This window comes from Lactuca virosa, chromosome 7 (assembly GCF_052849685.1).
Source record: "Lactuca virosa cultivar CGN04683 chromosome 7, Lactuca_virosa_CGN04683_v6, whole genome shotgun sequence".
Classification (NCBI taxonomy): domain Eukaryota; kingdom Viridiplantae; phylum Streptophyta; class Magnoliopsida; order Asterales; family Asteraceae; genus Lactuca; species Lactuca virosa.
In genome coordinates this window covers 3721002-3748834 of record NC_136432.1, presented here as the reverse complement: position 1 = coordinate 3748834, position 27833 = coordinate 3721002, and the positions used below count along the sequence as shown (strand labels likewise).

Sequence of the window (27833 nt, the reverse complement as noted above, 5' to 3'; positions counted from 1 at the left end):
AATTTTGAAAGCGAATAAACTAAACCTTAGTTTTTAAATATTAACCAAGGAATTTTGCGGTTATGACTAAGCCAAATCCCAAACCAATGGAACACCTTAACCAATGAACCAAGCTTCATTATTTATTATTGTTCACATAACTCATAAATTATATACAAAATATTCACATAATAAATATATTACATAAAAATCGGTTCGGTTTGGTTTTTTTCGATTTTCTCTAAAACCAAAATTAAACCCAATATTTTGGTTTTATTAAAAGTTCAAACCCAAACTGTCAAGCAACCAAGAGGAAAGGGGCAAAGAGGTAAAATCGTAAGAAGGATCTAACCCTAGGGACGGGTTTTAGCTTCTACTTATAGGAGTATGGTTTAGTTTCCTCCTTAGATAATTACTTGGTCACTAAGTAATTATCTCTAAAGATTTGAATTTCGAATCTTTCACTTTAAACCCTAATGATCTATAAGTACTTCAAACAACTTTTCATGCTTTTCTTTGAGCAATTTTTAAACAAGCATAACTCATCACTCATATGGAATTCAAATTCCATGATCTTTGATGTTCTCAACTTTCTTTATAGAGTTCGTTCAGAATTCTCCTAGATTTTGAGTTATTAAGCTCTAAAGATGGTACCGACATGACACAGATATTGAAAGAAATAGGAGATTATGTTGATAAGTTAGTGGACACGACGGATTACTTGCATGTCAATTGTTGGGTCCATCAAGAGTTTCCTCAATTGGATTTCAAGGTGTTTCTTAGTACATTATTTGATGATTTTTATAAATGGGTGACACGGATTTCCATCATGAAGCATAAAAGTGGGTCAAATGAGATTTCAAAAGTTTAAATATTGCTCAAGCATTACTTACATTTTTCGTCTTTGAAATAATTTTCGCATCCACTTTGACAAATTCTTAGCAAAAAAAAAATACAACTTATTAGGCTCTTTAGCTGATCATATTTTTAGTAAACTAATGGTTAACATTCAAAATCCTTCTAACAATTGGGTTTTACTGGATCAGGATGGGCCTGGGCCTGCTTAGAAAGCATGCAATGTAGTAGACAATATCAGCAAGTGAAAAAATGGAGAGCTCTTGCAGTCTTTTCATATATATATATATATATATATATATATATATATATATATATATATATATATATATATATATATATATATATATATATATATATAATAAGGGATACAAAATTTCAGACGAGGAAAAGCATTAAAACACAACAAATTATGTTTTTCTTCCCTCGCCATTTTCAAAACCATAGCTACATTTGTTTCTCTAAGTTTCACAGGCTATAAACAAACATCCAGTGCAAGGGCCCACCAAACGAAAGATTTAAGCTCCCGAATGTTGCATAAGCTCAAACCACTGCAATCAAGTAGGTAGTAGGTAACATGGTGGTTAATAAAATTTTCCAAAAATGAGAATCTAGAAGATAAATAAATAAGTAAAAAGATTATAGCAATTATGGCTTACTTGTCTTAACAAATCAGCAAGAGTTCTTGGAAGAGTTTCGATGTCCTTCAAGATGACAAAATATGGGAATGGGAAAGAATCCATGTATTTACCTGTCTCCAACTTCCCATCTTCAAATGTAGCTTCCTGAAAATTGGAAAGAAAAAATCAGGGAAATCACATTTTACATCCTAACTTTTTACGAATTTGCCCTTCATTTATATTTTCCCCGAAAGCTGTCATTTTCTCAACCTGTGCTTTGTTGAAAGTTAGATACATCTCCAGTGGACACGTATAAAAAAAAGGTGTTAACCTTTTTAAAAAAGACACTTTGCCCCCATTTTATAGTAAGTTTTTTATTAACTTATTCAATTATCACCATGAACAGTGGACCCCACACCTCACCTTTCATCTCCAGCAACAAATAGCATGGGGGTGTAAATGGTAAAATATTAAAAAAGGGGAGGGAGTGTGATTAAATAATTAATTACCAGAACTTGTGTTATTGATTCGGCTGGGTTGTTATCCAAAATAAGAAAAGCAACCATTCGTTTTTTGCTCAAAAGATGTCTAACACAACGCTTGAGCTTCTCCTTCTCATGGAAAAGGCCATCAGCTATGATCAAAACAAGCTGCTCTAATGGATTTTGTCCAGATGGCAATCTTGCATTCATTACAGCAGAATCCAACGTGTTGTTTATGTATTTCAGTAAATCAGCCATGGGCTCATCCTCTATCGTGTTCTCTTGCTTGAATGTCAGACTCGAAAGCATCTGATTCACTCAACAAAGCAAAATATTAAATAAGTTGATAACAATGTATCCTAATATTGATTATTAAGTGAAAAACGAACCTTGACTCCAGATTCACCAGTGAAGGGGTGATCAAAGTCGTGTAACAATTGAATATTTCCCTTTTTCCCAAAACTTGCAACTGCTAAATTCCCAACTTCTAATTGAGACATTGCACGACAAACAGTGACCAAAGCTTCAATAGCAACATTCCCACAGTTGTTCTCTGACATGCTGCGTGAATCATCCACAGCAATCATGACTTGATAGTTTCGTTTGTTAGGTCTTGTTCGCCTCAACCATATTTTATCTTTCCTATAATGACTCGCAATGTATGGAATCACCTGTCATAACATAACATAACAACCACCAAAATAAACATTTAGTTGTCAAAAATGTAAATTAGTCTAAAAAAATCATTATACCTTTTTCATGTTGATTCGTTTTCCGGTTTTATAATCACCTTGAAGCTTGCTAGCAAGAGTTGGTTCCATCACCAAACGCAGCTGTTCAGCCAACTCCTGTGACAATCTTGTTGTCTGCAACTCATATTTTCTCCATAAAGCAGTTGCAGAATCTTTCATCTCAAGAGAAACATCATGTGCGATTCCCATATCATCATCTCCAACAGAAAGTTTACTTAATTGATTTATGCCTTCTGTCATACAAGATCTTTTCATAACCACCCAACTCTTTGTTTCCCTGTTCTCATCATGGCTATCAACTTGTAAGGTTTCATCTGGAATCTCGGTTTGTGTTTTCTCATTTACAATATTCTCAATGCTTAAATGATTCTTGATGGGTCGAGCTTCAACATGCTGTTCTTCAATCTCCATTTCAGAATCATCTTTCTTGTCTGTAACCTCACCATCAGTGTTTTTGCCATCATTGGGTTCTTTTCCATCAATGTTTGTATTGATTTGGTCTGCGGTTGCGGGTCCCAAAGCTTGAGCGGATCCTTTTTCCAACCCGGAAGTAAACCCGTATTCGTCTGCATCTATATCATCATCCATGGCTTCATCCTTCTTTTCTTCCAAATCAATTGACACTTTTGCCCTTTCTTTCCACCCATCAAGTGCATCGCCAATGTTACGAAATGGGTTCGGTTGACTTTTTTGACTAGACCAAGGGTCAACCTCTGGTAGTTGACTTATATGTTCATCATTAAGTTTCCCGCCTTTTGAGGATTCAGCTACAGTGACTTCGTTTTCTGAAGAATTAGGTAAACCGCGTATAGGCGCCATGTCACTTTGCATATCATTGCTGTTTGACCATTTGGCTTCTTGTGCAACATCACCGTTTGACCCTCCGTTTGCCTGAGTGGCAGAGTCTGCGTTTGGTTGGATTTCATTTCCAAAATCAGTGGTGACAGGTGTACTGTTGGTGGCATCTTTCTTTGGTTCATCCACGTCAGCATCGCCATTCTTTTCTTGGTTTTCTTCTTCAGCATCCATGTCAGCATTTCCTTCAACTGAATTCGTGTTTTCATCTTCACCGTTGTTGATCTCAGCTGACTCATCAACCGTTTCCGTTTCTCCATCTTCATTCTGATCATCATCTCCCTCTTGTTGATCCATGTCAATATCTTCATCAGAACTGACATTAGTTTCATCAGGTTTTAATCCTGTAGGTTCAGAAAACGCTTCGTCTTTATCTATATTCATATCTTCAACCTCATCCGTATCATCAGGGACATTATCGTCATTTTCATCATTCTTTTTGTTGGATTCATCAGGATCTAATTCTCCAGGCTCATCACCATCGTTGACATCATCCTCATCTTCCTTGGCTCTAAGCTCTCTTCCACTCTCATCATTGTCCTTAACAGAAGGTCCAGTTTCATATTTCTCATTCTTCTTTTCATTTTCAACATCTTCATCATCTTTATTATCACGAAGCTTCTCATCAACAACTTCACTGTCATCTCCAGTCTCTCCCATGGCAGAATCCAGCTGTGGCTCTTCGTTTTCATCATCACTTGAATCCTCACTAACACTGAATGTGTCAGCTGTGAAATCCTGTTCCATTTCTATGCCTTTATCATTTTTACTTGGATCATCATTTGAGGCATCTTGTTCTTCACCCTAAGAACATAAAAAGAAATTATAAGTCGACAAAAAGGGAAACAAGATGAGAAGGTAGGGGCATATTTGGAAATTGACTAGGTACCTTTTCAGTTCCGAGTAGTTGATCTTCATCTTCTATCTGTTCACTGACATCTTTAATCCCAGCACCCTCACCCATACCAGTTCCAGTAGTATCTTTAGTATCATCACCACCATTTTCTTCCTCTTGGTTTTCTGTGGGGCCTCCAAAACCATGCGAGTATAATGAAGCAAAAATCTCCGCAAGAGCATGAGTAACCATAGACAACTGTTCCAAATGTGAAAGATTATTATAGTTTCTTAAAGGGATAAAGCTTAAATCAAGAAATAAAGGGTACATTTTTCAAAGTGCAATGCCCAAATAAGAAAATCTCATAGAAGATCCAACTTACAGTTCTGTTTGCCACCATAAAGTCCTTAAGAAGACCATTGCCAAAGGTTATCATTAGGTCCAATAGTGAATACAGATGCTTCAGTTGTGCCTCAACAATACATACATTCGTTTCTCCATTCCCATAGAGGTCCATAAGTCGTCCCTGGGTAAATATATTAAACTAGATAAGTGCCTAAAAAATGTAATAAAAAAGAAAGAAATAAGAAGACACTTACAGCAAACGCGAGTGTTTTCACTAATTCATCATGTATACTGTTCAACTGGAGATTCTCTACTCTAGAAGCAAACAAAGTTTGCCAGCTATTGATATTTCCCAGGTAATCTTCCGTAGAATCAAGCTTGTTATTCACCGAGTTGACTCGGTCAAAACCATCAACAATGTGTTTGCATGTTTTCTTAAGGGACTCGGTGAACTCAGCTTCAGCTTTCGAAACATCATTGACATCTTGAGTGTGAACCCTTGTTTCCATAGCAGAATTATAGTATTCATCTAACAGGTTACCCTTTGCGAAGATCTCCTCAAAATGGTCAAGAAGAACATCTTTAGCTAATCCTGAAGTCAAATCCTGTTTACGAATAGCACGTAATTGCTCCTTAAAATCCTTAACTAACAAAAGGTTGGTTTGGACAAACTGTTCCATTTGTTTTGTTATGCCAAAAGGATAAAGTACAACTTCAGTGCTTATTATACCACCACAATCACCAAAAAGATAACCATCCAACAATTCCTTTGATTTCTTGAACTCAGGAACAAATTTCTCTAGGAAAAGACGAATTCGCCCAGCACCCATTCCAACACTTTGGCAACTGTTCAGATGGTTGTTCTCAACACTCTTTAGCAACAAACACTCATCATTTAACGTTTCACACATAGCATCAAATAGTTGCTGCAACAGTAAAGTTTAAATATCAGCATCATTCATATAAGATTCAATAGTAAAGCATTACATGACAAAAAAAAATTAAAAATTAAAAACAACCTTTTGTCGCCACATGCATTTGGAAACGATGTCCTGATTGCGAGAAAATGAGCTTGAGGATAGATTCTGTAGTGGAACACTTTGCTTCTTTAAGCGATCCAAGCCATTGGAGAAGTCATACGCTGCAGCTCTATGAGATTTCTGTATCTCAACAAGATGATCAAGGTAAGAAATGGACCTATTAACCTACAAACAAAATAAAGTTGATTCATGGTGTCATGAAAAGATGAGTACAATTAATTAATTAATTAACAAAGTGGAATCAAACATTACCTGTTCAGTTGTAAAATCTTTGTGAAAGTTTAAGCGGACTTGTCGGAGATGGTTTAGAGAAGATATGCTTTTGAAGAAGTATTCATTTGGTGTTTTCCAATCAGTTTCTAGATTATCCATGGGAAGCTTCTGGACCTTCTCTAAAGCTTTGACATCATGGTCCCCAGAGGGCAATCTACTTTCATTAAGTAGCAAATGTTCAATCACATATGATGGTTGGAGAGACCATGGTTTATCCTATATTGTTCAACCACCAGAATAATAAACATTAGATTTGTATTTGGATGAAAACTGCTATAATGAGGTAGATTTTTCGAATGACAAAGGAAGTACTATTCCAAACTAGAAAATCAAAATGCATTCAGAAAAATAGCCAGTATTTGTGACTACATGATACCTCCATGGATGTAGATCTATGCTTAGACAACCCAAAACTATCCAACATCTTTAATAGTTCAGAGAGAGCCCTTCTCTTTCCTAAACTCTTCTTTTTTTCATCCTTCCAAAGTTCCCCACAATATACAAGATTTGTGCTGATCTTTTTAAATGTGTGCCTCACTTGTCTCCACTCTTCCTTTGTAACACCACTCAAGGACTCTGAATCTATGAACTTGCTCACAATATCTATATTGCCTGCAAAAGCAAAAACAAAAACATAAATACACAAAAAAAAATGTGAAGATGGATAATTACAGTGTAAGAGAAGAAATGAACCTTGAGCTTCCTCCAATGGGACACATGGGTAGTCAGAGTTTATACCCTTTGCAACACGTATATCTCCCAATGCAAGATCAACTTTATTTCTCCAAGTTGAAGGCCATATGAACCTCTTTTTGTTTTTAAACTGAGTTTCATTGCAAGAAACATCAAGAACTTGCTTGTATTTCTCAAAAGAATCACTAAATGAAGCAGAAGTATGAACTGCTATTGCTTTTATTCCACTTCGAGCAGCTTCTTGCGTAAGTATAAGCACCACAGGTTGCTTTAGAACATCCTGTGATTTCAAACACGCTATTGATTCTTAAAAAAGCACAAATAAGAAGAAAAAAAATATAACAAAAAATCCACGATTGTCACTCACAGTATACTTCTGAATCAACTTCTTAAATTTCTCACGTGTCCGTTTTGATGTTTCCATTGTCATAAACCACTCATTACGTTCCCATTTACACAGCTTCATGAGTTCTTTCAACTCCACCTGAATGCTCTTTCTGTTATCTGCTAACCTCTCCAGAATACTAAAACACAAAGGAACATATAGATCATTTAACACAAAACATAATGTAACAAATAATATAATAATATGTTAAAAGAGCACTTACATAGGCAGGAACTGAATGTGGAATCCGAATGTATTGTACAAAATCCTCACATTGTCCTCATGGCCACGACTGTGTATAATAAAAGAATGCATAAGGTAAAACCACATAGTCACATACAATAATAGAATAAAGCAACTTTACAGAAAGAGACAAGAACCTTAAACTTGATCCCTGACTAATGCCAGTGCTGATGTGGCCATGGAAAGCAGAGACAAGTTGAAGACGCTTTCTGAATTCACCAATGCTGGAAGTCCGAATAAAATCGTCCAAACTGTATTAAAAAGTAGATATGTTAAAAAAAATCTGTTGATTTATTTATAATATATACTTTTCATTAAATTACAAGCACTTGCCTCGCAATGGTGGACTGACTATAGTCATCAGTATCAGTAGACTGACTTTGCCTAAGAACCGAGTAGAGTGGAAACCATAACTGAAATGGAATTCAAAAAGAGTGTCAATTTGGTCTTTTTACTTATATCTTTGTAAATCATAATTGTTTCCAATAAATTAAGATATTTTACCTGGCCAGCATTAGTATCAAATCCAGCTTGAACTTCATCAAGTAAAGCAGGCCATGATTCAAACTCCAATTTTTGCCATGAGGACACAAGACCAATAATCGGATCTAACTGATCTGCAAATTGCAAAAGGTAGCAAAAATTAAATAGAAAGTTAGAAATTAAGGCTATAAATATGAGTCTTTATGTGAATCTAAAAGAAGTAGATCAAACATTTACCAGAAAGAGGGAACTTTGAAACAGTTTCTTGAAGGTTCCGGACCCTGTTAAGTAAAAACTGCAAGGCTGAAAAAGCCTACAAAACAACAAAAACAATGTACACATATATGAGGAGCTGCATAAGTTAAATTATATTATTTATATTCCTGATTATCAACTTAATGAAGATAATTTGTGTATGACCTTAGCAAGAGGAGTGTTCATAGGTATAGACAAGATCATATCAATGACATCAACAATTTTCTGAAGAGCAGGATGATCATCCCATTCGCTTAGAAGGTGACGAATCCGATTTTGAAGATTCATAACTGGATCCACCATCTTGGCCAACATGGAAGCATTTGAATCCTATATCACCAAGAGAAGTTAACAACTAAAAAGAAAAAGATATAATCTAACAAACAAACAAAATGAGATAGAACAAAAGACCTTGTAGAAATTGTAAGAATTGTTTGGTAGATGAGATGATACTGATTTCCGATCATGCTCCAAGGAAAGGCGTAGTACATGTTCTGGAATAAGCTTGGAGTCCAAATTCCAACATAATATGCCCTCCATATCTGAAAATAGTAATAATAATATGAGATTTGTAATTGTGTATCTTAAAAAGGAAACCCTATAATCCGAAAAAAAACAATCACCTTTAATTACTCTTGTACCCATGGCATACGAGTCTGAGAAAGAACCAAGCCTATCAGAATCAGCTACTTGAACAAATCCAGCCTGAATAAAAGCAACAAAAATTAGAACTAGATGAAGAAAGTATAGAAGAGAACTCAGAAGAAAAAGTCAAATAAGTCAACTGACAGGTTGAAGGAGATCTGTCGAGCCAAATACTGTAGTATAGACGTTGATCATGTCATTCAATGCGGATTCCAGCAGTAGACTCCAATCTTTCTCTAACATTTCATCCTCTTCATCAGCATTTTTCTACATGAAGCAAGTACTTCCATTAGTACAAGTGAAATAATAAATGTTAGCAAGGGGAAAGCTTCTATCTTACCTTTTCACTTTCAGCAGATACTTCCTCTGAAGCCAACTCCTTCCACTCTGAGAAAGCTTCATTGGCAATCGAACTTTCGAGGGTAGATACGTCCATTTCAATGACATTTTTAATGTCAAAAGCACGAGGTCTGAATATGTACTGTTTTGAATCAAGCTCTTCTTTGGTTCTAACTTGAGTCTTCATTTTCATCCAGAGATTTGCAAACTCGTCAAACATCCTATCCATGAGCTGATGTTGAGAAACATATAATAGTAAGTACACAAGAATGTTGCATATGTCCTAATGTAAGACATCTTTGAAATATTAACACTCCAACAACAAGAAATCATTACCTTAAAAGATACATCATCAAGAAAATGGGCTTGGGCAACATAATGCACCACGCAATGAAGAATATTTTGATGAATTGAAGCTTTTAGTTTCAAAGCAGATGCCTGTTACAACATGAAACATGCATTTGTCATTTTAGATTTCATGAGAAAACAAATTGAATTGTATATTATATACTGTAAGATGCACAATAAAAGACATTAACAGACCACTTCATCACTATTATTGTCTTTAGCAGAAGTAACCAAGGTTTCCACCATGGCCACGTCAGCTTCCCCAATGTAAGTAGGGAAGGCTTTATCAAAGGATGAAAGTTTGGCATGGAAACTGTTGTCTACACAAGAATCATCTTTTCCCGATATGCCCCTAGGGAACCTCATAAACGAATAAATTGCCCCCTGTCATTCATGAAGTCAGTATCAAGAATCAACAGACCAATTATGTCAATAATATTGTTTTGACAAATGTGATAAAAGATTTATATATTACCAAAACAACATCAATATCTTTCTGCCCAACTCTGTCCAAAAACTGATCACGTAGGCTGTTTGAAAGAACCAATGACAAGCCTAATTTCATCTCATATATTGCAATCTGAACAGGTTGAACAATATCAACATACTCCGAGTATTCATTGGATAATCGATCCACAAAACGTGTTGCAGTTTCCTACAGAAAATTTACATAGTGGTAGATGTTGATTCATCTTTACAAGTAAATTACATTCAGATAAGTCATCAATACCTGCCAATTATGCACTTGGTCAGCAACCCGTTGCATACTCAAATTCCCAATGTTCTTTAAAAGATCAAATGGTGTTGCAACCAATTTCATAAATTCATCACATTCGGATCTCAGCTTCTTAAATTTCCTAGGATCAGATCGAAACACAACCTGAAGATAAAAAAGCAGCACATCATGCAAATGTATGAGCATATTTATATACAGATGGAGAAAATTTTGAAAAACAGCTAAACAGTACCTGTTTTTGGAGTCTGTTTCTTTCAGCTTTAAGATCGTTTAGTAATTCTGTTTTTTCCTTGTCAGCCTCGCTCAGAGAGAAACATCCTGCCAGCTGTACACACTCCTTACGCACCTGTATGAAGTTGAACATTGTAAAATATCTGAAGATAAAAAGACTAATATCATATTAATTTATGTGAGAAAAAAAATTACTTCTATATCAAGTTCAAGTGATGCAATCCTCTCTGTCAGTTGAAAATATTTCAAATTTTTCTTGACAGCTGGATCCACATCATCACAGCATAGTAGAAGATGATAACGTAAACCCCCAATATGTAGCCAAGCACAACCAAGATCAAACAAGGAATCTACACACAAAAAAATGGTTAAGTAATGGACTAATATAATAGAGCACAAATCAATGACTTAGTATCTGTTCACCTGCAGAGTTCTTAACATATAGCGCATGAAGCAACGGCTCGATAAATGGTCTTATTAAGGACTTCAAAACATGGTGGGTTGATGATGCTAGAAGAGATATAATCACACGCACATCCGCTTGCTGTTATAGAGGAAGAAAATGTGAAGAATATACAGTAAGACCCTTGTTTTCAAATAAAAAAATATTTTTTACCATAAGAAAATTTACCTGAGCTGAAAAGAATATAGATTTGATCAAGGAATATTTATCAGCTTCAAAGGACTTCTCGTGGGCAAGTATTATCTGGATGAAAACAGAAAAACAAGATTAGAAATTTGGGAACTCCTGTTAACAATATGAAACTTCTTACTAAAATATATACCTGCTGAAAGAGAGATCTAGCAGATGACAAAAAGAAACTATGGGAATCAGCAACATGTGGAGAACTTAGCCAAAGATTACGAGAAGCCACTCCAAGTTTCAAGCTATGTGCATTAAGATCCTTGATGCCAATTGGATTCCCCCTTTATAAAAAAATTTAACAAATCAAATGTGGTAACCAGAAAGAACTACCAACTGAGACTAATAACTCTACACAATCTTTGTATATAGTAGTTCCTTACAGAATCTTGTCTAGAGCCAGTGTTGCCACAGGCTGAAAAAGCATATCAGGTACCAGATCTGCATTGCCATGTTGGCTCGAATTTTTCTGCATCACATTGACAAACAAGTACAACAAAAAGTAACTTCCTGCACAAATTACTAAATTGCCCTTTTCATTTATAAACTGCAATGCACCGATGCATACCTTCTCACGATTTGAGTGATGCTTCCACAACGATGTGTGCCAATTAAACCACATTTCAAGAACAGTACTAGAAATGCTTGCATGTGCTGTAAGAAGATTTATAAGCATATAAATTAGGTATTTTAACTTTTAAGGGGAATTAGAATTGCCTCTTATGGGAGAAAGTTGCACTGACCATTATTGACAGAGGTCCAAGCTTCAAGAACCCATGAGATTTTTTGATAAGGAGAGAAATCGGTTGGAGGCCTTGAAGAAGAGTTTAGTGAAAACTTCAAGGTGGATTCTAGAAGCCAACGTAAACGAGACAAACCCTAGAAAACAAAGTAATGGTCATGTTATTGATAGTAAATGTAAATCCAAAAATAAGATACATTCACTAACAAACACAAAAGCCTTTTATCTGATACAACAATAGCAACAATACCCAACTCCCATAAGAAAAGAAAAAAAAAAAGTGAGCCCACATTGGATGATCTCCTTCATGTGATAAGTCAGCTCACAACAAAGAATAAACAGTGTAATACAAGCAATAAAGATGAAAGTAAAGAGGACCAAGGGTAAGAAGGTAAATATTGTATGGATACACAAACAATGCAAGTGGATACTAGCAATAAAAGATGGCAATGAATCTTACAGATTCCAGATCCTTCCCATCAAGAGTGATGATATTGGAAAGCTCTTGAAGAAGCCTCATATCAAGACCAAAACTATTGTTATCATTTAAAGGCAGAGTATCAAGCCAACAGTTGAAGCCAGAAGGTAGGCATAACATGTCAGGGTTCATTGTGCAACAACTAGATAGAGCACCAAAAAGAGATGCTTTGTCATTAGTCCCAGCATTTCTTTCCATCTTGTCCTTTTCGTAATGGAACTTACTCGAAAGCACCTGCAAAATTAACATAAGCCTCCACTTTTTATCGTTTCAAATCTTCGTATACAGAAGGAAAAAATGGAAATTCCATGCATGATAATACCTGATACATCTCCTCCAACTGATTTAAAACATCATGGTCATCTTCATCTACTTTGCTCATGATAAATGCAGACATGCAAACACCTTCATACAGAAAAAATAATAGTTCATCATGAATGTACAAATGCTTCTAGATAGATTGCTATGTTATGTAGCATACAAAAAGTAGGAAAATTTACAACCAAAAAGTGTTAATACTTTACCTTGCATGGCAAGAAAGCGTAGTTCAGGATTGGTAGCAACAGCAGCCTCAATATAGCCTTTATGGGCTAAAAAACACATGCAGAATAAATAACAATAATGATAAGAATAGACTTGTAGCAATTAGTCAATTACAAGAAAAAAATAAAGATGTACCTAATTCCTGCAAGTTGATGTTTTTTGTCCAAATTGAATGACAAAGATTGACAAGCTGGTGTTGCTTTCTATATATCTCAACAGAAGAAGGTGAATACGGATGACCACCATATGCCCACAGCAATGACCTCTGTGAACTCAAAGACCATGAAAGAACTCTTTCCAAATTCTTCATTTCATTCTACACGATTTTAAGTCCATACTTAAAAACATGTGAATAAAAGATTAAGGGGGAAGTGATTTAAGATTAAGAAAGAGTACCTGAAAATTTTCCACTTCGTTTGCACAAAACTCCTTCAACTTTTTAGCATCTTTCACCAAAGACCTCCATGAGATTAACATGCAATCATACTGAGACGAAACTAACCCATTCCAAGCAGATAAGTGATCATTAATGAGCTCTTTATAAAGTACAAAAAGCACATCAAAGAAAGGAGACTCAACAAGCATATCAAGGATTCTTTCTTCAAGCCTTTTTAAAGATTGTAAGACAGGAATGAAACACCGAGTTTGTTCACTATACTTAAACTCACTCTCATTATGCCACTGTTGATAACTAACCCTCAACAACCCAACACACTTCACTGCATTAGAAAGATTTCGGCTATTAGACTCTGATTCTGATGGAGTTGATTTTCCAAAATCCAGTGAAAGCATTGGCGATGATTGTGCTCCTTGAGATGTTCTAATGCAGTTCCAAATAGAATGGTCCAATTCTTTTTCCAGAAGTTTCCGGAAAGAAGAAAAGAATGAACAATGCCTGTTTAAATGATCACCTAACCACCCGAACCATAGAAGATACAACTTAAGGTCACTTTCAGTAGCCTGTTCCATGGTCCAGTTTGCTGCAAACAAAAGCCTTTTGTTCATGAATGCAAAATCTAATCTTGTTTGGTTAACTTTGTCCAACCCTGCCACATCGGCTTTCGGAAATGTCATAGCATGCAGTGTCTCTAAATCCACCAAGTATGCCCTCATTGAATCACTAGGGCATAGAACATTATCCATTCGACCCAAAGAAGCCCGAAATGAATGTGAGGCCATTTGAGCACCAAGATATTCCAGATGCATACAATTTTGTTTTACAGATGTTTCTCTTGAGTACCATACAAAATCACGTACATTCAAGGTTGTGGGCCATCCGCCAGGTAAGCATAGAGAACTACAATTGTGAAGTTCTGGTGTTGACAAGTAACAACTGATTGCTTCATTGATAATATCTTTTCCTTCAATTTCACCTAAAGAGGAAAGATACGTATGCTCAAAGCTAATTTTCAAACTCCACATGGCCTGATTTCCATTTGTAACAAGTCGTTGAAATAACTGTACCCAACGCATAAGCTCAAGGTTTGAAATGCTAACATTATGTTTCAACCCGTCTCTTTTAGCAGAAAGATGTGCTTTAGCCATTGCATTGACTAAATGTTCACCAGGTATGTCTGAAAGGGCTAGAAATCTCTTCACATCTATGAGTTCATTCTCACCATAAGGCTGCATCATGTAAATTTCAACACCTCTATTTCGCATTGCTCTTGATACTTCACCATATGTAGGGTTTACAGTGAGGAACATCCGAAATTGAGGGTGAGGATGAAGAACCATTGGTTTTCCTTCTATGGTACCACATTCATTAACAGTTATCGATCCGGATTGTTCAACTAGAGAGTTGATTCTATCAAGAACCTATATTAAGAGAAAACCAAAAAAAGGTTAATCAAGGAAATCACACTAATAATCAAACATTAAACAGATTTACATACCGTAGGGTTGCAAAGATTTGCATTCTCTAGAACAATCCACTCTCCATTCTCTATAGCCTTAATTAGCAATCCAGTCACCCATTCAAACTTTGCAGGATACAGCATCTTCCTTTGATCATCGTGCAACTTCTTAACAGTCTTCAACAATCTATTCAGATGTTCACTATCGTTTTCCAAATCCAGTAGTAGATTCTCAATGATATCAACCAACAATGGAAGAGAACGGAAGACTCCCCTACTCCAATTTTCATTGGTAACAAAACTCACAGAACTGTTATCCAAACTTGATGACAAGGCAAGCCAACGCCCAATCAAATCCTTCTGTTTTGTAAACTCTTGGGTTGACTTTTCAAACTGGCGACAACTGTATGCCTTTATGTAACGCTCAACATGTTCAATAACAAGGCGATAATGGCGAATAGCATTGTATTGCTCAAAGCATCCGAGTAACTCAGATATATCAGTAGAAGAAGAAAGGTTAAGTTCATGTAGGATGTTTCCAGTGAGATGTGACATTAACCTTATCAAAGAAGTTTTACCAGATCCAGCTGGACCAATCAGCAAGACCAACCATTGATGGTGCAAACATTGTGCCACAGTTTCCAAGCTTTGTCGGACACCTGGCAGGATTTTTAGGTCACAAGAAGATACTGTTGATGATTGCATATTAGTCCTTTTGACATGTGTGTTTCCAACTATCAAATTCTCTGGAGTAACCTGCACCCTTGGGTACAAATTCATGACTGGTTTTGCCTTAAAAATCTGTTCATATATCTGAATGACTTGTTGACGATCTGTGGATGAACGCATTCTTTGGATATAAACAGTGTTGAGAAAGCAATCGGATTTTGAGCTTTCAGGAGCCTCTTCTATGATCTGACATGAACGAATAATATCTCGAAGATTGAACTCCCATGGGGATCCATCTTGTCCAAATTTATGATTTACCATTGTGTCCTCATGCAAACGCTTGTTGAACTTAATCAGATTTGAAAGCAAATCCTCTGGGACAGATGGGTGTAAAGTCCCACAGATGTACTTATGGTCTTCCTCTACCAATTCATCAACATATACTTTTGTAAAACGATTGAGAAAAGATTTAGGAAGGCCTTTCCTCCCACCCCCTTGACTGGTAGGGTTTTGACATGCAAAAACTCTGAAAGATGAAGGGCACTTGAAAGTATGACCGAGCTCGGGTATAAAAACTTCTGCTCGATGATCTAAAAGAGCATTCAAACCCTATTTCAACAAATATGTTAGTACAGATATTGGCAAAATTTAAAACTCCACAGGAAAATTGATAGGATATAAGTCAAAGTCAAACCTCCAGAACAGATTGAGGAGCAAGATTAAGTTCATCCAGCAAAACCCAAGATCCATTCTTCAAAACCTGTACAAAGTTGGTTATATAAAATCTAGAAAAAACAAGGAAAAATGAATGAAATATTCTTTAGGGTTTAGGGTTTAGTAGAAACTATTTCTAACCTGCAACAGGATGCCATCAGACCAAGCAAACTGCATTCCTTCTTCGCTTTCAACAGGTAAGTCGGATCCCAGTAGATCCATCATGTCAGTCTATGGTTTTAATTAGACATCATACATATTAACATCAGTATTTAGAAATATCCAAAATACAAACAGCCAAAAAAAAGGAAAATGGCAGAAATTTAATGACCTGTTCTGATAAGTTTATCCGAACAACAGAATGTCCAGAGAATTTTCCAAGAGCAAGGACTAAACTTGTCTTTCCAACACCTGGACTTCCTTCCAACAGAACTACAATGCATAATAAGATACAGACAAGTAAGAACATCATGTAAACACAGTAAATAGTGTCCCAAATTATAAAACACATCATTAGAAAGAAGGAAAAAAATACCAGGCTTTTTAAGCTGCATAGCACGGAGTACACGCAAGGAATTTCTACGGGTGGTTGGAGCCAGAAAGTCAAATCCTTTAGTCTCTAAATGGTTGTCACCTAGGGCACAGAAAAATACCTCGTATTAAATAGAAGTATCTTAATAGCCATTGAAAGTCAAAATATATCAAAACCACAATTAAAAGTCAACCTTTTTCAATGTAGAATGGATGAATTCCAAAATGAGTGTCGATCTCCATGCCATTACTTGAAAGTGCCTCACCAGATTTCAAAAGATCAGACCAACCATAGTTTTCATCCGTCAAAACACTTACCTGATTCAATCTCAGTTTGCTCTCCTGTTGCAGCAAATATAAATATCAGTTACTCTGGTAATTAATTAGCGATAAAATATATTGAACAGTACCTTTAATTGCTCCATAAGAAATGACAAGCATCTTTCCCTCAAGTCTTCAGCCTCCTTTTTCGAAATTCCTGTACCTAATAATAAGAAAAGCAAGCACAAAATGAACATAAGAAATAGAATGAAGAACAAAAATTATGTTAAAGAGTGTTCCTGTGAAGCAATCACAAAGACAACCTGCTAGAAACACACAGACATGTGATATATATAGCTCATTAAGTGAAAACAAATTACACCATCATAAAAGCAGTCCTTACTAGAGGTGAAAAGATCATTGGAAATCATACCTAAGCTTAATCCATCAAGCAAAACAAGAAAAGCACCATGCAACATGGAAACTTCCGGAGATAAACTTCCATCAGTCACATTAATAAAATCTATCCAAGACAAGAGATCTCTCACTGTAAGCGTTCTTCCAGTTTGTAACTGATTGAACCACTGCAAACACCAAAAACCATACACTCATTTAACCAGCTATAAAAACAGTTACAATATTGTACTCCTAAAATTATCATACATACCTCCCAGAAATTGATCATAACATCCACCAGGAAAGAGACTTCAGGATTTGAGATCCTGCAATTCAGGACATGCATTAGGGACTTGTAACAAGTACTCACGAAATATAAATAAATCACATACTTTTCTAATGCTATGCATTTGAGCTCATTCATCTCAGTCACAGGTGGGACCCATATCTCAGTAAACCTGTTCCGGAGTGCAGGGGATAATTCCTTTTTACCATAATCGCCCCCAGGATTCATTGTTGCGAGTATGAAAAACTTTGGATGTGCTATAATCTTCTCAAGATCAGACCCACCTTTCTCAGCCAAAGACTGTTGAACCAAAGAAATTGATTTCAATATATAAAGATTGAATAAGATAAAATATATGAAAGAAAAACATACCAATTTCCTTTCAGGCTCCAAGACACTATTCAATCTTTCAAGAACACTATCATCTGCCAATGAAATTTCATCCACAAGAAACATGTCACCATTCTTCATTGCTTCAACAAGAGGACCATCTTGCCAAGTAAAGATCGTGCCCCACTTTTGATGAAGTAAAGATAAACGATTCCTAATTTCTTCAAAAGTATCAACTTCATTTTGGGTGACATCAGCATGAAGGACTTGAGCTTCTCTGTAATATTTTATCATCTTATTCACTTGCTCAAGTGTTGTTGAAGCTTGATTAATGTCCAATGAAATCGTCTGTAACAATATAATTGTATTGTTAAGGACCATAAATACATCAAAAAAATCATATGTTGTTTTAAAGTCATAACTTACAGCATCATGAGGGAAGTGCTTAAAAGCTTTTGAAGCCTGCAATTCCTCACACAATTTTTTGTAGTCCAAAGATATTTCTGATCTTTCTCGAACAGGATAGAATCCCTGTTGCACAAGAATATGTACATTATAAACAACTCAAACATTCCAATAAGCTTCTTAAATTCAAAAATAAAGAGAACTTAAAGGTTGTTTCTTTCTTTACTTAGTAAGTCATGTATGAGTAATAAAGTGGCTGAATGGGTAATGATGTTTGTATGCACAAAATGTTTGTATACATAAGGTATGTTTCTTTTCTAGACCGAATAAACCATATGAATGAAACTAAATGACCATTTTACCCTTACATGCCAAAAAAAGTACAATGTTCAATTCTAACAATCTTCATCCAATTTAATGTGATATGAGTTATGAGGAAAAAAAGAATAGGCTAATAGGTAAAAAGTTAGTGTCATCATACATTAACCTAGGTTTTTGAATTAGCCCATTAAGTCGTTCTGTTCAGGTTAAGTCAAAAAGAAACAGCCATGTATAGCTTTCCAGATTAAGTGATTAGTCCATTAAGCTCATTAAAGTCAAAAAGAAACAACCCCTCAAAAGAGAATAAGACTAACCCCAAGAAAATCAGAAGTTTCTGTGTATTGATGGCAATTCAATATATGTAACTTGGACCCCAAGGCAATACTTAACAGCTGGCATACTGTTGTCTTCCCACCACCAGTTTCTCCAACCAAAAGCACTGGTTCACGTAACCTATAACACCGCTCAACAAGAAAGTACAACCTCCACATACTATCAGTCCACACAACCCTGCATTACCAAAAAAAAAAAGTAAGACAAAGTTTGCAAAAAATAAGGAACATAAACAAATATGAAACACATGCCTTCCAATATCCCGGGGAGTAGCCAACGAATTTTGCAAGTTGAGAGATTCATCCTCCTTGTACATTACACTTCTACAGAGCTTAATCCTCAGCTTGTTCTTCAAAACTTCTAGAACAACTTCCTTGTCCACATCATTACGCAGTCTTTCAGCCAACAGATAATAACCGTCGCGCCCTAAATCTTCATAGGACTTTCCAAACATCCTAAACCGATCAGCCCACCGAAACAAATCACGCGGGGTAATATACCCGTGTTTTCCCGCAAAAACTTTACTGCTTTGTCTATGTTTTTGCAAATCTATCATGACTTCAATCATCTTCTTCGCATAACTACCTGGAATTTTGCAACGGTTTTCCAAAATTGTACTCAATTCATCTTGAGGGATTTCATCAACATGGATTTCAACAAACCGATTTCGGAAAGCTCTAGAAAGCATCTTGCGTCCACCATAAAAAGTGGGTGGATTTTGAGTAGCAAAAAGCATAAAATCTGGATGTGCGTGAATAGTTTCACATAATTCAGGAACATAAAGTTCACGATTATCATCAAGCAACCGATTTAATGCTTCTAGAACATCAGAAGGGGCAAGATTAAGTTCATCAAGAACTATCCAATGACCATTTCTAACTGCTTTAACCAGCACCCCTTCTTGGAAAACAAGTCTCCCACTTGCATCAGTTATATAAGATCCCAAATACTCCTGTAAATCAGTGTGTTCATGGTTGTTAATTCGAACAAATTCATGCCCAGTGATCGCAGCAAGATACTGAACAAGGCTAGTTTTTCCGCTAGATGTGGGCCCCTGTAAAAGAACCGGATACCTTCCTATGAAAATAGCACGTGCCAAGTTGCTAAGTTGATCTCTCACACTTTTTGTCAAAACATAATTCTCTAAAAACTCATCATTTTTGGTGTTTTTCCCAACCACAATGTACCTATCGAATGACACATGTGTGGGGTCTTTTCCATCTAAAAGGTATCCTGTAATTAACTTCTTCATTAAGTTGGCACTTGGAGGATCTAACATTGTAAGAAAGAACATTGAAAAACCATCATAAATAGCTTTTAAAAACCCAAAAGCTCGCCTTGCCTTCTTTGTATATTCCATTGCACGATAAAGAGACCTTAAACTGTATTGAGGTTTTTGATTCGCCCCATCTTGTAGCCTCTCTTCAGATTCCTTTTTTGCTATTTTATAAAATTTCAAGATTTTGGTTGTGATATCTTTGACTGAATTGTCTGCTTCCATGAACCGATTGATGAACAGTTTCAAATCCTCATCTTCCAACACATCATCCATAAAATACTCTGTAAACCTGTTTCTTAAAAACAATGGAAGATCTCTTTTACCAGCATCAGTTGCGGGATTCATACAAGCAAATATACGGAAATTCGGGTGTCTGGATATATAATCAACATCTCCTCTTTCAGCTAAACAAAGGGACCCACCTTCATCTTCAAGAACACCAATTACTCTCTGAAGAGTCTCTGGAGGGGCTAAATTGATCTCATCTAGTAATATCCAGTCACCATTTTTCAAAGCTGTGATAAAAACTCCCTCTACAAATGAAAAAACCATCCCATCTGAAGCATTAATCTGACCATGAGCTGCTTTGAGTTTTAAAGAGAATTTTTCCCATGATTTTATTAGTTTTTCCCCTAAAGGTCTTTTCCTTTTTACACCAGGCTTCTGCTTTCCAATTTTGACCACTGTACGAACACCCTTTTTTAAACCACTAAATAACACGTTCCAATTCTTGTCACTGACTGATTTTCTTAATATGGCAAGAAAATTCTCATTGTCCTGCATTTCATCACCAAAAGACATCAGGGTTTAGTGTTTAAGTTTAGGATTTAGGGTTTAGATAGAGTATACCTTTGAAGAGAAGGTACTTCTAAAGAGACTTTCAAACTCCTGATAAAGCGGAAGGCATAGAAACTGTGCATTCATAGGTTTAAATCCTCCCAACAGATCTGCAACATCACTTTGCTGGCTCAAATTCTGCAGCATAAATTTGAGCAAAAATATATTATATGCTATTTATGTCATTGAAGAAAATTTAATCAGATTTTGTTAAAAAAAAACATACCAAAACTGTAAGTTTTTGACCAAGTCTTGCAGCCAGATTCTGTACTAAAGTTGTCTTTCCAGTACCAGTTTCACCAACCAAAAGAACAGGCTCATTATACTTAACAGATCCAGCTATTCTTTCAAGGATATGCAGTGAAGTACGAATCTCAACGAATGATTTGTTCACAGAAGATGACTATAAAAAGCACATTACACATATAATTAAAACAAGCAAAAAATATGATTATACATTTTTTTTAAAATATAATAATACTAAATAGTATAACTTACAGGTATACGTGTGCGTTGAAGAGTTACTCTGCCAATACGTATATCAGACCGCAAGTCCTGCAGATGTTTAATATATGATATTAATAAGAGTAACTAGATTTTCTGGTATCAATATATTATATATCTCATGTTATAAGAAGAGAAACCTGAATATCAGGCTTATCAACAGGAAACAAAGTCTCAGCATCTGAAATTGGTATTCCCCAAATCTCTGCCAACTCTCTCATAATTCTCATTCGTGTTTCCACTGAGCTTGAAGAAGTTGCAAAAACATCAACAGCCTACAAAACAAAATCATATTAACAAATCAAGAAATTTAGATATATATATATATATATGGGAAAAAAGAAGAGCAGGAGTTTATTAAAACCTCTTGATAGATACACTTGGCCACATGACCAGACAGCCTTTCACCCATAAAATGAAAACCCAAACCAGCAATTCTCTTGCACCACTTCAAAAGATCCCTACCAGTACAGAAGGGTAAATAAGTAAATCACTATCCATAAATAAGAAACTAGTAATCCACATTCATGGCTAAATACCTCAGTGAAAACCTGCCAGCAGATGAGAGAGTAACAGAAGTTCCTAGTTGAAAGCCTGTGAGATGATTAACCTTTTCAAAGGTTTCTGCAAGATGGAAAAAGATTTGAATATATTGTTTTATGCCAAAAAGAATGAAGCTTTTCAAAGTAAAAACTTTAATGAGCACCTATAAGTTTTCCACAAAGAGATTCCAAATCTGGGTACCAGGCTTTCAAAATACTTTCTAGGTCACTACTACTTGATGAACCAATCATTACTCTCCTCCATAGTGCACCAAGGGAGTTCCTACCTACATACCAAATGACAAAAAAAAAAAAAAAAAAAAAAAAACAAATCTTGACCATTAAGCCCTTCACCCACAAAAGGGAATTAACTATAAATATGTGATCACAGACCTGTTGTCATAGATGATGCATCTAATCTTGAGCTCGATACTGTAGAAAAAAGCCTAAAGCTTTCACTAACCCTTATTGCCTGCATATAGTGGAAAATGACTCAAAGTGTATTCTTGAAGGAATCCTTTGTGTAAACTAGGTATACTTATTATTGTCTATTTTAAGAATTTAACTACAACAAACCTCCCCATGGCCTGTTAAGAATGAAGTAGCACCCTCTAGCAAAGGTAACAAGATGGATTGTACATCTGCAGGAGCTTTATCAATGTCCTCGAAAACAACCCAAAGTCCATTAATGATAGCCTATAAGTAGCAAAAAAAGCATCCATATTAGAGTTACAGCTAACTAATAATTACAAAATAAACAAAACAAAATGAAGTAACTAACCTGAGTAAGGGAACCAGGCTGCCACCTAAATTCACCAGGTTGTTCAGCACATACATAACTCCCGATTAGTGTTTTTCCATCAATTTGCTCATCCATGTGAATAGAAAGAACTAAAAGGGAGAAAAGATCAGATATAAAAAGGAAATATTTAAAGCTGTGAAAGAATTTCAAATTTCAAATACTATAAACAAAAATAACATACCTTGACTCCCATGCCCCTGGGCTAACCTGCTAATGAGAGCAGTTTTGCCTGCGCCAGCTGGACCATAAAGAAGAACAGGCCACCTCTGACTCACTGCCAACAATACCATCTCAAAACTTTTCTTCACAGCAGATGTTAAAACAAAAGGACTTCCAGTTTTAAGTGTATCCCTAATAGCATATAACAAAATAACTTCAAATAGTATAAAAGGAATGAACAAGAGAGGACATCAACAAGATATGTTGCATATAAAATAATTAGATTAATAACGCTTCACCATTTTGCCTCCATATTGCTCCAATTTGGTTGCCCTACACTTGTGTTTTCCCTAAATGGTTCAAGATACCAACCAGCCTTCTCTAATGACACGTCCTGAAGAAATTCCTTCCACCTATAAACAAATAAACATAAATAATATAAGAAGTGAACAAATCAGAAATAGATTCACTCTGTCACTGATGAAAAAACTAACCTTAATAAACACCCATATGCTTTTTCATCATCGAACCCAAAATCTGAAGTTGCCAAGTCACGCGTCTTACTTTTTCTAATAAACTTGTCACTCATCTTCAAAACCATTGTTAATGTTTGCACTGCACACCATCTTATGTCCATCAAAATCTCTGTATTTTCTCCATTGTTAAGACTAGTGATCTCATGTACAAGGTCCATATAACATGACCAATCCCATAGCTTAGCAAAAACTTCAGGCTCTGCTAAAAGGAGACGATATGATACTCGCACAGCATCTAATAGATGTGTTCCTGGCTGATAAAATCAGAAGCAAAATTACTCAATTGCCATAACAGGGTTTACCAGTATAGACCCATGAGTGACATAATCTCAAAGGACATAGAACAGAATACGTTTTAGAAATAGTACCTGCACTAATGATTGGGCCATTGATTCCTTTTCCATCATCCTTTTAAATGGAGGAGGTGCAAACTTAAAGTAATCCCTTACAGACCTGCATAAAGTAATCAGGGTAAGTTACTGTGGAGCATAGTTGAGAGAGAAGGGAGAGTGTACAAAGTGAACTTACCCAGTAAGATAAGGTAGCATATCAAGTGTTCGTGAAAATGCCAAACAGGAAAGCTCGTGAAGTCCCTGACCTCTCCCATATTTGACATATAAATTAATAACAGAAATATCCTGTTCATAATCTGAACTTTCAGTATCCTTAAATAATCTTCCATCATCGAACTCAATCATTGAATCATTGGAATTTGATGTCAAATCGGGCACCAAATGTAGTAAAGCAACAACCCGGTCGACAATCTTTCGTGCTATTGGACGAAAGCATCCCAATAATGGAATTGTATATCGAGGATGTAAAAGTAACTCAGCTACTCCATCAATCAACTCTTTCTCTGTCAAAATTTTCCCCTGTAGATAGCATATACGAAACAAACCCAAAATCAGATGCGAGAGAAGAGCAACATGTGAAAAAAAAAAGGTCCTTGGAGAAAAGATGAACTCTTCAATACCTTCTCGACTAAGTTATCTAATTGGGGAGCAGCCGCAAGCTTGGGACACCGAAGAAGAAACCTTTGCAGCTCATATTCAACACCAAAACTCCCATCAATCGCCATTTATGCTTCTACCTGCTTACAAACTGAACTCAAACTTCTCCTATCAGGTAAATATGCAACTTTTCGAATGCTGTGGGAATAAACTAGCTTATAAGATAAATTTTTAATAAACTATTTAATATAGCTTATGAGCTAGAGTGCCAAATACAATCTTAGTACATATCAGATGTCATTCACAAAATTGTAATACACATTTGTCATTATCATTTTTGTTGCATGATCTCTATTAACCCTTTGGATTAGTGTCAAACTCGGATATGCATGCACAATGAAACAATATGACAAAACAACAGTATCAACTAAACGGACAAACTTTGGATATAAGATGAGGGCATAACAAAGCAATGAAAAACAGGAACCTCAAACCTATATTTTGCATTTCTTCAAAATATGTATTTACACTTAACAATGCTTATTAGTTTTTCCGTTGTCAAATCGAAATTTTACAAAAAAATGTTTAGATTAACTTATCTGGTATGAAAACGCAATAAGTTGATAAGTTGTATTTTGATTTTTGACAATTTCTGCTTATAGATGTAAAATGATCAATAAGGATTATATATATATATATATATATATATATATATAATATTACAATACGGTTAATATGGTAAATTAGTTTAAATAAGTCACAAGCTATTTTAAATAAGTAATAATCCACTGACTTATAAAAAACTCATCATTTTATTCAATAAACATTTTAATTTTAATCTATCCAAACACTAAAACAAAATCCCAAACGCCCTTTACATATGAACTAAGTTGATATGGATTATTTTACATAGATTTATATCACTGTTTTAATTAATATATCATCATTTTTTTACGTGGAAACCCATGTTCGTTCGATATCCTTTTTTAAAAGAAGTAATAATATTTGATACTTAAACTTAACATGCATACATATACACACATTAACACATACATACATACAAACGAACTTATATATTATGTTTGCCAATAAAAAGTAGGTTTTATACTTGTGTTCGGATTTATCTTTTATAGATTATATAAAATATATAAGTTTATTTTATATACCGTACTTGATGCAACTTTTTTCAACAATGTCTTCTAAAAAATGGCATGTTAACTTTTATTTATTATTGTTTTGTTTAAAGTTTAAACACATATAATTAATTAATGCTTCTTGTTAACTTTACAAAGCCAAAGACAATAAAACCGAATATTCTCTTACCCATCGCTATCTATTGGTTTCTCCGTATTTATTTTACAACCTACCCTAACAACTCATCACATTTTTTCCCTTTTTTTGAGCCTATAAATACCGATGCTTCTCAACACTACTTGTTAAATACAGTATATTATAAAACACAAATATGATCAGTGGGGGAACCGAGTCTATGGTACACCCAATTCCTAATGGAAATCAAGTGCAAGATCGATGTGGGCATTTTGAAATGCCATTGCACTACCCAAGATACACACGGAAAGAATACGAGACCATGCCTGAGTGGAAGCTTGATTGCTTGCTCAAATCTTATGGTCTCCCGATAGCAGGAGATGAGAACCATAAGAGGGCATTCGCTATGGGAGCTTTTTTATGGCAATACTAAGGGGCTGTTTGGTTCGCAGAATGTTGCTGAAGGAATTGCATTTGGAATTGGAAAAGGAATCTGTCAGGAATTTGAATCCAATTCCATATCCTGTTTGGTTGGCAGGAAATGGAATTGGAATTATTTCCAGATTTTGTTTGGTTCGCAGGAATTGAAATTGGAATCCATGTAAAATGACAGAATTGCCCTTTTTGTCTATTTTGCTTAATTTATTTTATTTTTTAATTTTTTAATTTATATGTAAAGATACATTATATAAATTGTAAAACAGAAAAATAGTATACATATTCCATTGAAACCACAACAAAACAACAAAAAAACATAACTTGATACAATGCAACCACAGCAGAATTTTTGTTCTATCGATTATTTTCACATAAGAAAATGAAACTACAGCAGAATTTTTCACATAAGAAAATGAAACCACAACAAAAATTTTGTTCTATCGATTCCAAAAAATGTTATTAGCAACCGTACTTGATACAATGCATTAGACAAATAAGTGTGTATGATCAAGAACTCCCTAAATCAGTATTTAAATTATGACAAACTTTGAAGATTAACAAAAAAGGGATACTTCTGGTAAGGGTAAACATCAGACTGCTTTTTGTTATATCAAATGATACAATTATGCATATTAACCAATCAATCACGATCAAGAGCAAGAACAAAGTGAGAATTCGATCACTTCTCACAATCTCATTGGAAAGTATGGAAGTATGGTTCAGATCCTTTCAAAGCCAAAACAGACTCGATTCTGTACAACAAAAAGCATCCTGAATGTATAAAATGCGATTAAAGGGACTTTTTTTTCAGATTCTGATATCATGATATCATAGGGGTCACAATAGCGAATGAAGAAAAAAACCTCCAGCGATGTCACAGCAGCTCTGGATGAAGCTGCGATGAAGCTGGGCGATGAAAGAGAGAGGGAGAGAGAGAGAGAGAGAGAGAGAGAGGTACAGAGAGAGAGAAAGAAAATTACCTGCGATGAAGCTGCGATGAAGCTGGTTGAACGACCCTGTGACGAAGTGGAGAAGACGAAGCGGAGAAGACGCAATGGAGAGGTTGCTGCTGAACGAGAATGAGATGGTGTCTAGGTTTACCTGATGAAGCGTATAGTAATATTTAGTGAGGGCAAAATTGTAATATGGTACTTTCTATGTTATGAAGGAATTAATTCCATTACGATGGTGAAGGAATGAACTTTCTTTGTTTGAAGGAAAATTATTTCATTTAGGATTTTTTTTTTCTTCCCTTAAAGCTGAACCAAACACAGGAATTCAAGGGAATTGGAATCTTTTTCCCTTGAATTTCATTCCATTCCTGCCAAACAAACAGCCCCTTAATCCTTTTATTGTATAGATAATTAATATTATATATATAACCCTTTTATTTTTGTGTTGTACTCTTAAATAATACATGTTTAGGTTATTTTGTTACTAATGTTTATTTAACCGGTTGTATCTCGATCATATTCCAATAAAATATCCTGCTTTTGTATGTTATCACATGCATATGACTTTCGCTTCACTTTTCGAACTCAAAGAAATAACTGAAGGGACTGAAAACATCATATTGCTATAGTGTATCAGTTTCCAATAAAGAGTAAATTATAGA

At 35.3% G+C, this 27833-nt stretch overlaps 1 protein-coding gene across 3 annotated transcripts; it reads right to left on the bottom strand.

Moving 5' to 3' along the window:
* Positions 1–1233: 1233 nt before the first annotated feature.
* Positions 1234–27308, bottom strand: LOC145124449 (midasin-like). 3 transcript variants are annotated; one of them, XM_079059770.1, is made up of 71 exons: positions 27199–27308; positions 24535–24662; positions 24090–24433; positions 23930–24014; positions 23520–23815; positions 23325–23438; positions 23048–23217; positions 22846–22955; positions 22641–22760; positions 22458–22536; positions 22229–22351; positions 22062–22146; positions 21887–21983; positions 21663–21797; positions 21517–21573; positions 21245–21421; positions 21031–21156; positions 19154–20958; positions 18884–19079; positions 18270–18374; positions 17886–18191; positions 17620–17813; positions 17499–17553; positions 17265–17415; positions 16981–17054; positions 16765–16912; positions 16575–16673; positions 16371–16471; positions 16181–16270; positions 16020–16085; positions 14696–15934; positions 13197–14618; positions 12936–13116; positions 12782–12847; positions 12580–12662; positions 12240–12491; positions 11781–11916; positions 11606–11691; positions 11421–11506; positions 11180–11321; positions 11026–11100; positions 10818–10938; positions 10590–10744; positions 10396–10509; positions 10158–10307; positions 9903–10082; positions 9623–9811; positions 9416–9517; positions 9081–9311; positions 8885–9007; positions 8719–8800; positions 8507–8637; positions 8261–8425; positions 8078–8153; positions 7862–7974; positions 7691–7770; positions 7495–7608; positions 7338–7406; positions 7097–7253; positions 6730–7009; positions 6413–6648; positions 6016–6252; positions 5743–5928; positions 4978–5649; positions 4761–4904; positions 4433–4636; positions 2689–4347; positions 2326–2607; positions 1964–2245; positions 1494–1619; positions 1234–1385 (listed from the first exon to the last, which is right to left on the bottom strand). In XM_079059770.1, the coding sequence occupies exons 2-71, from the start codon at positions 24637–24639 to the stop codon at positions 1353–1355; spliced, it is 16074 nt and encodes a 5357-aa protein (XP_078915896.1). In that variant the 5' UTR covers positions 24640–24662; positions 27199–27308; the 3' UTR covers positions 1234–1352. The 3 variants fall into 3 exon arrangements, with proteins under 3 accessions (XP_078915896.1, XP_078915898.1, XP_078915897.1); XM_079059772.1 differs by having other exon boundaries at positions 5743–5883; XM_079059771.1 differs by having other exon boundaries at positions 24535–24651; positions 27199–27287.
* Positions 27309–27833: the final 525 nt, after the last annotated feature.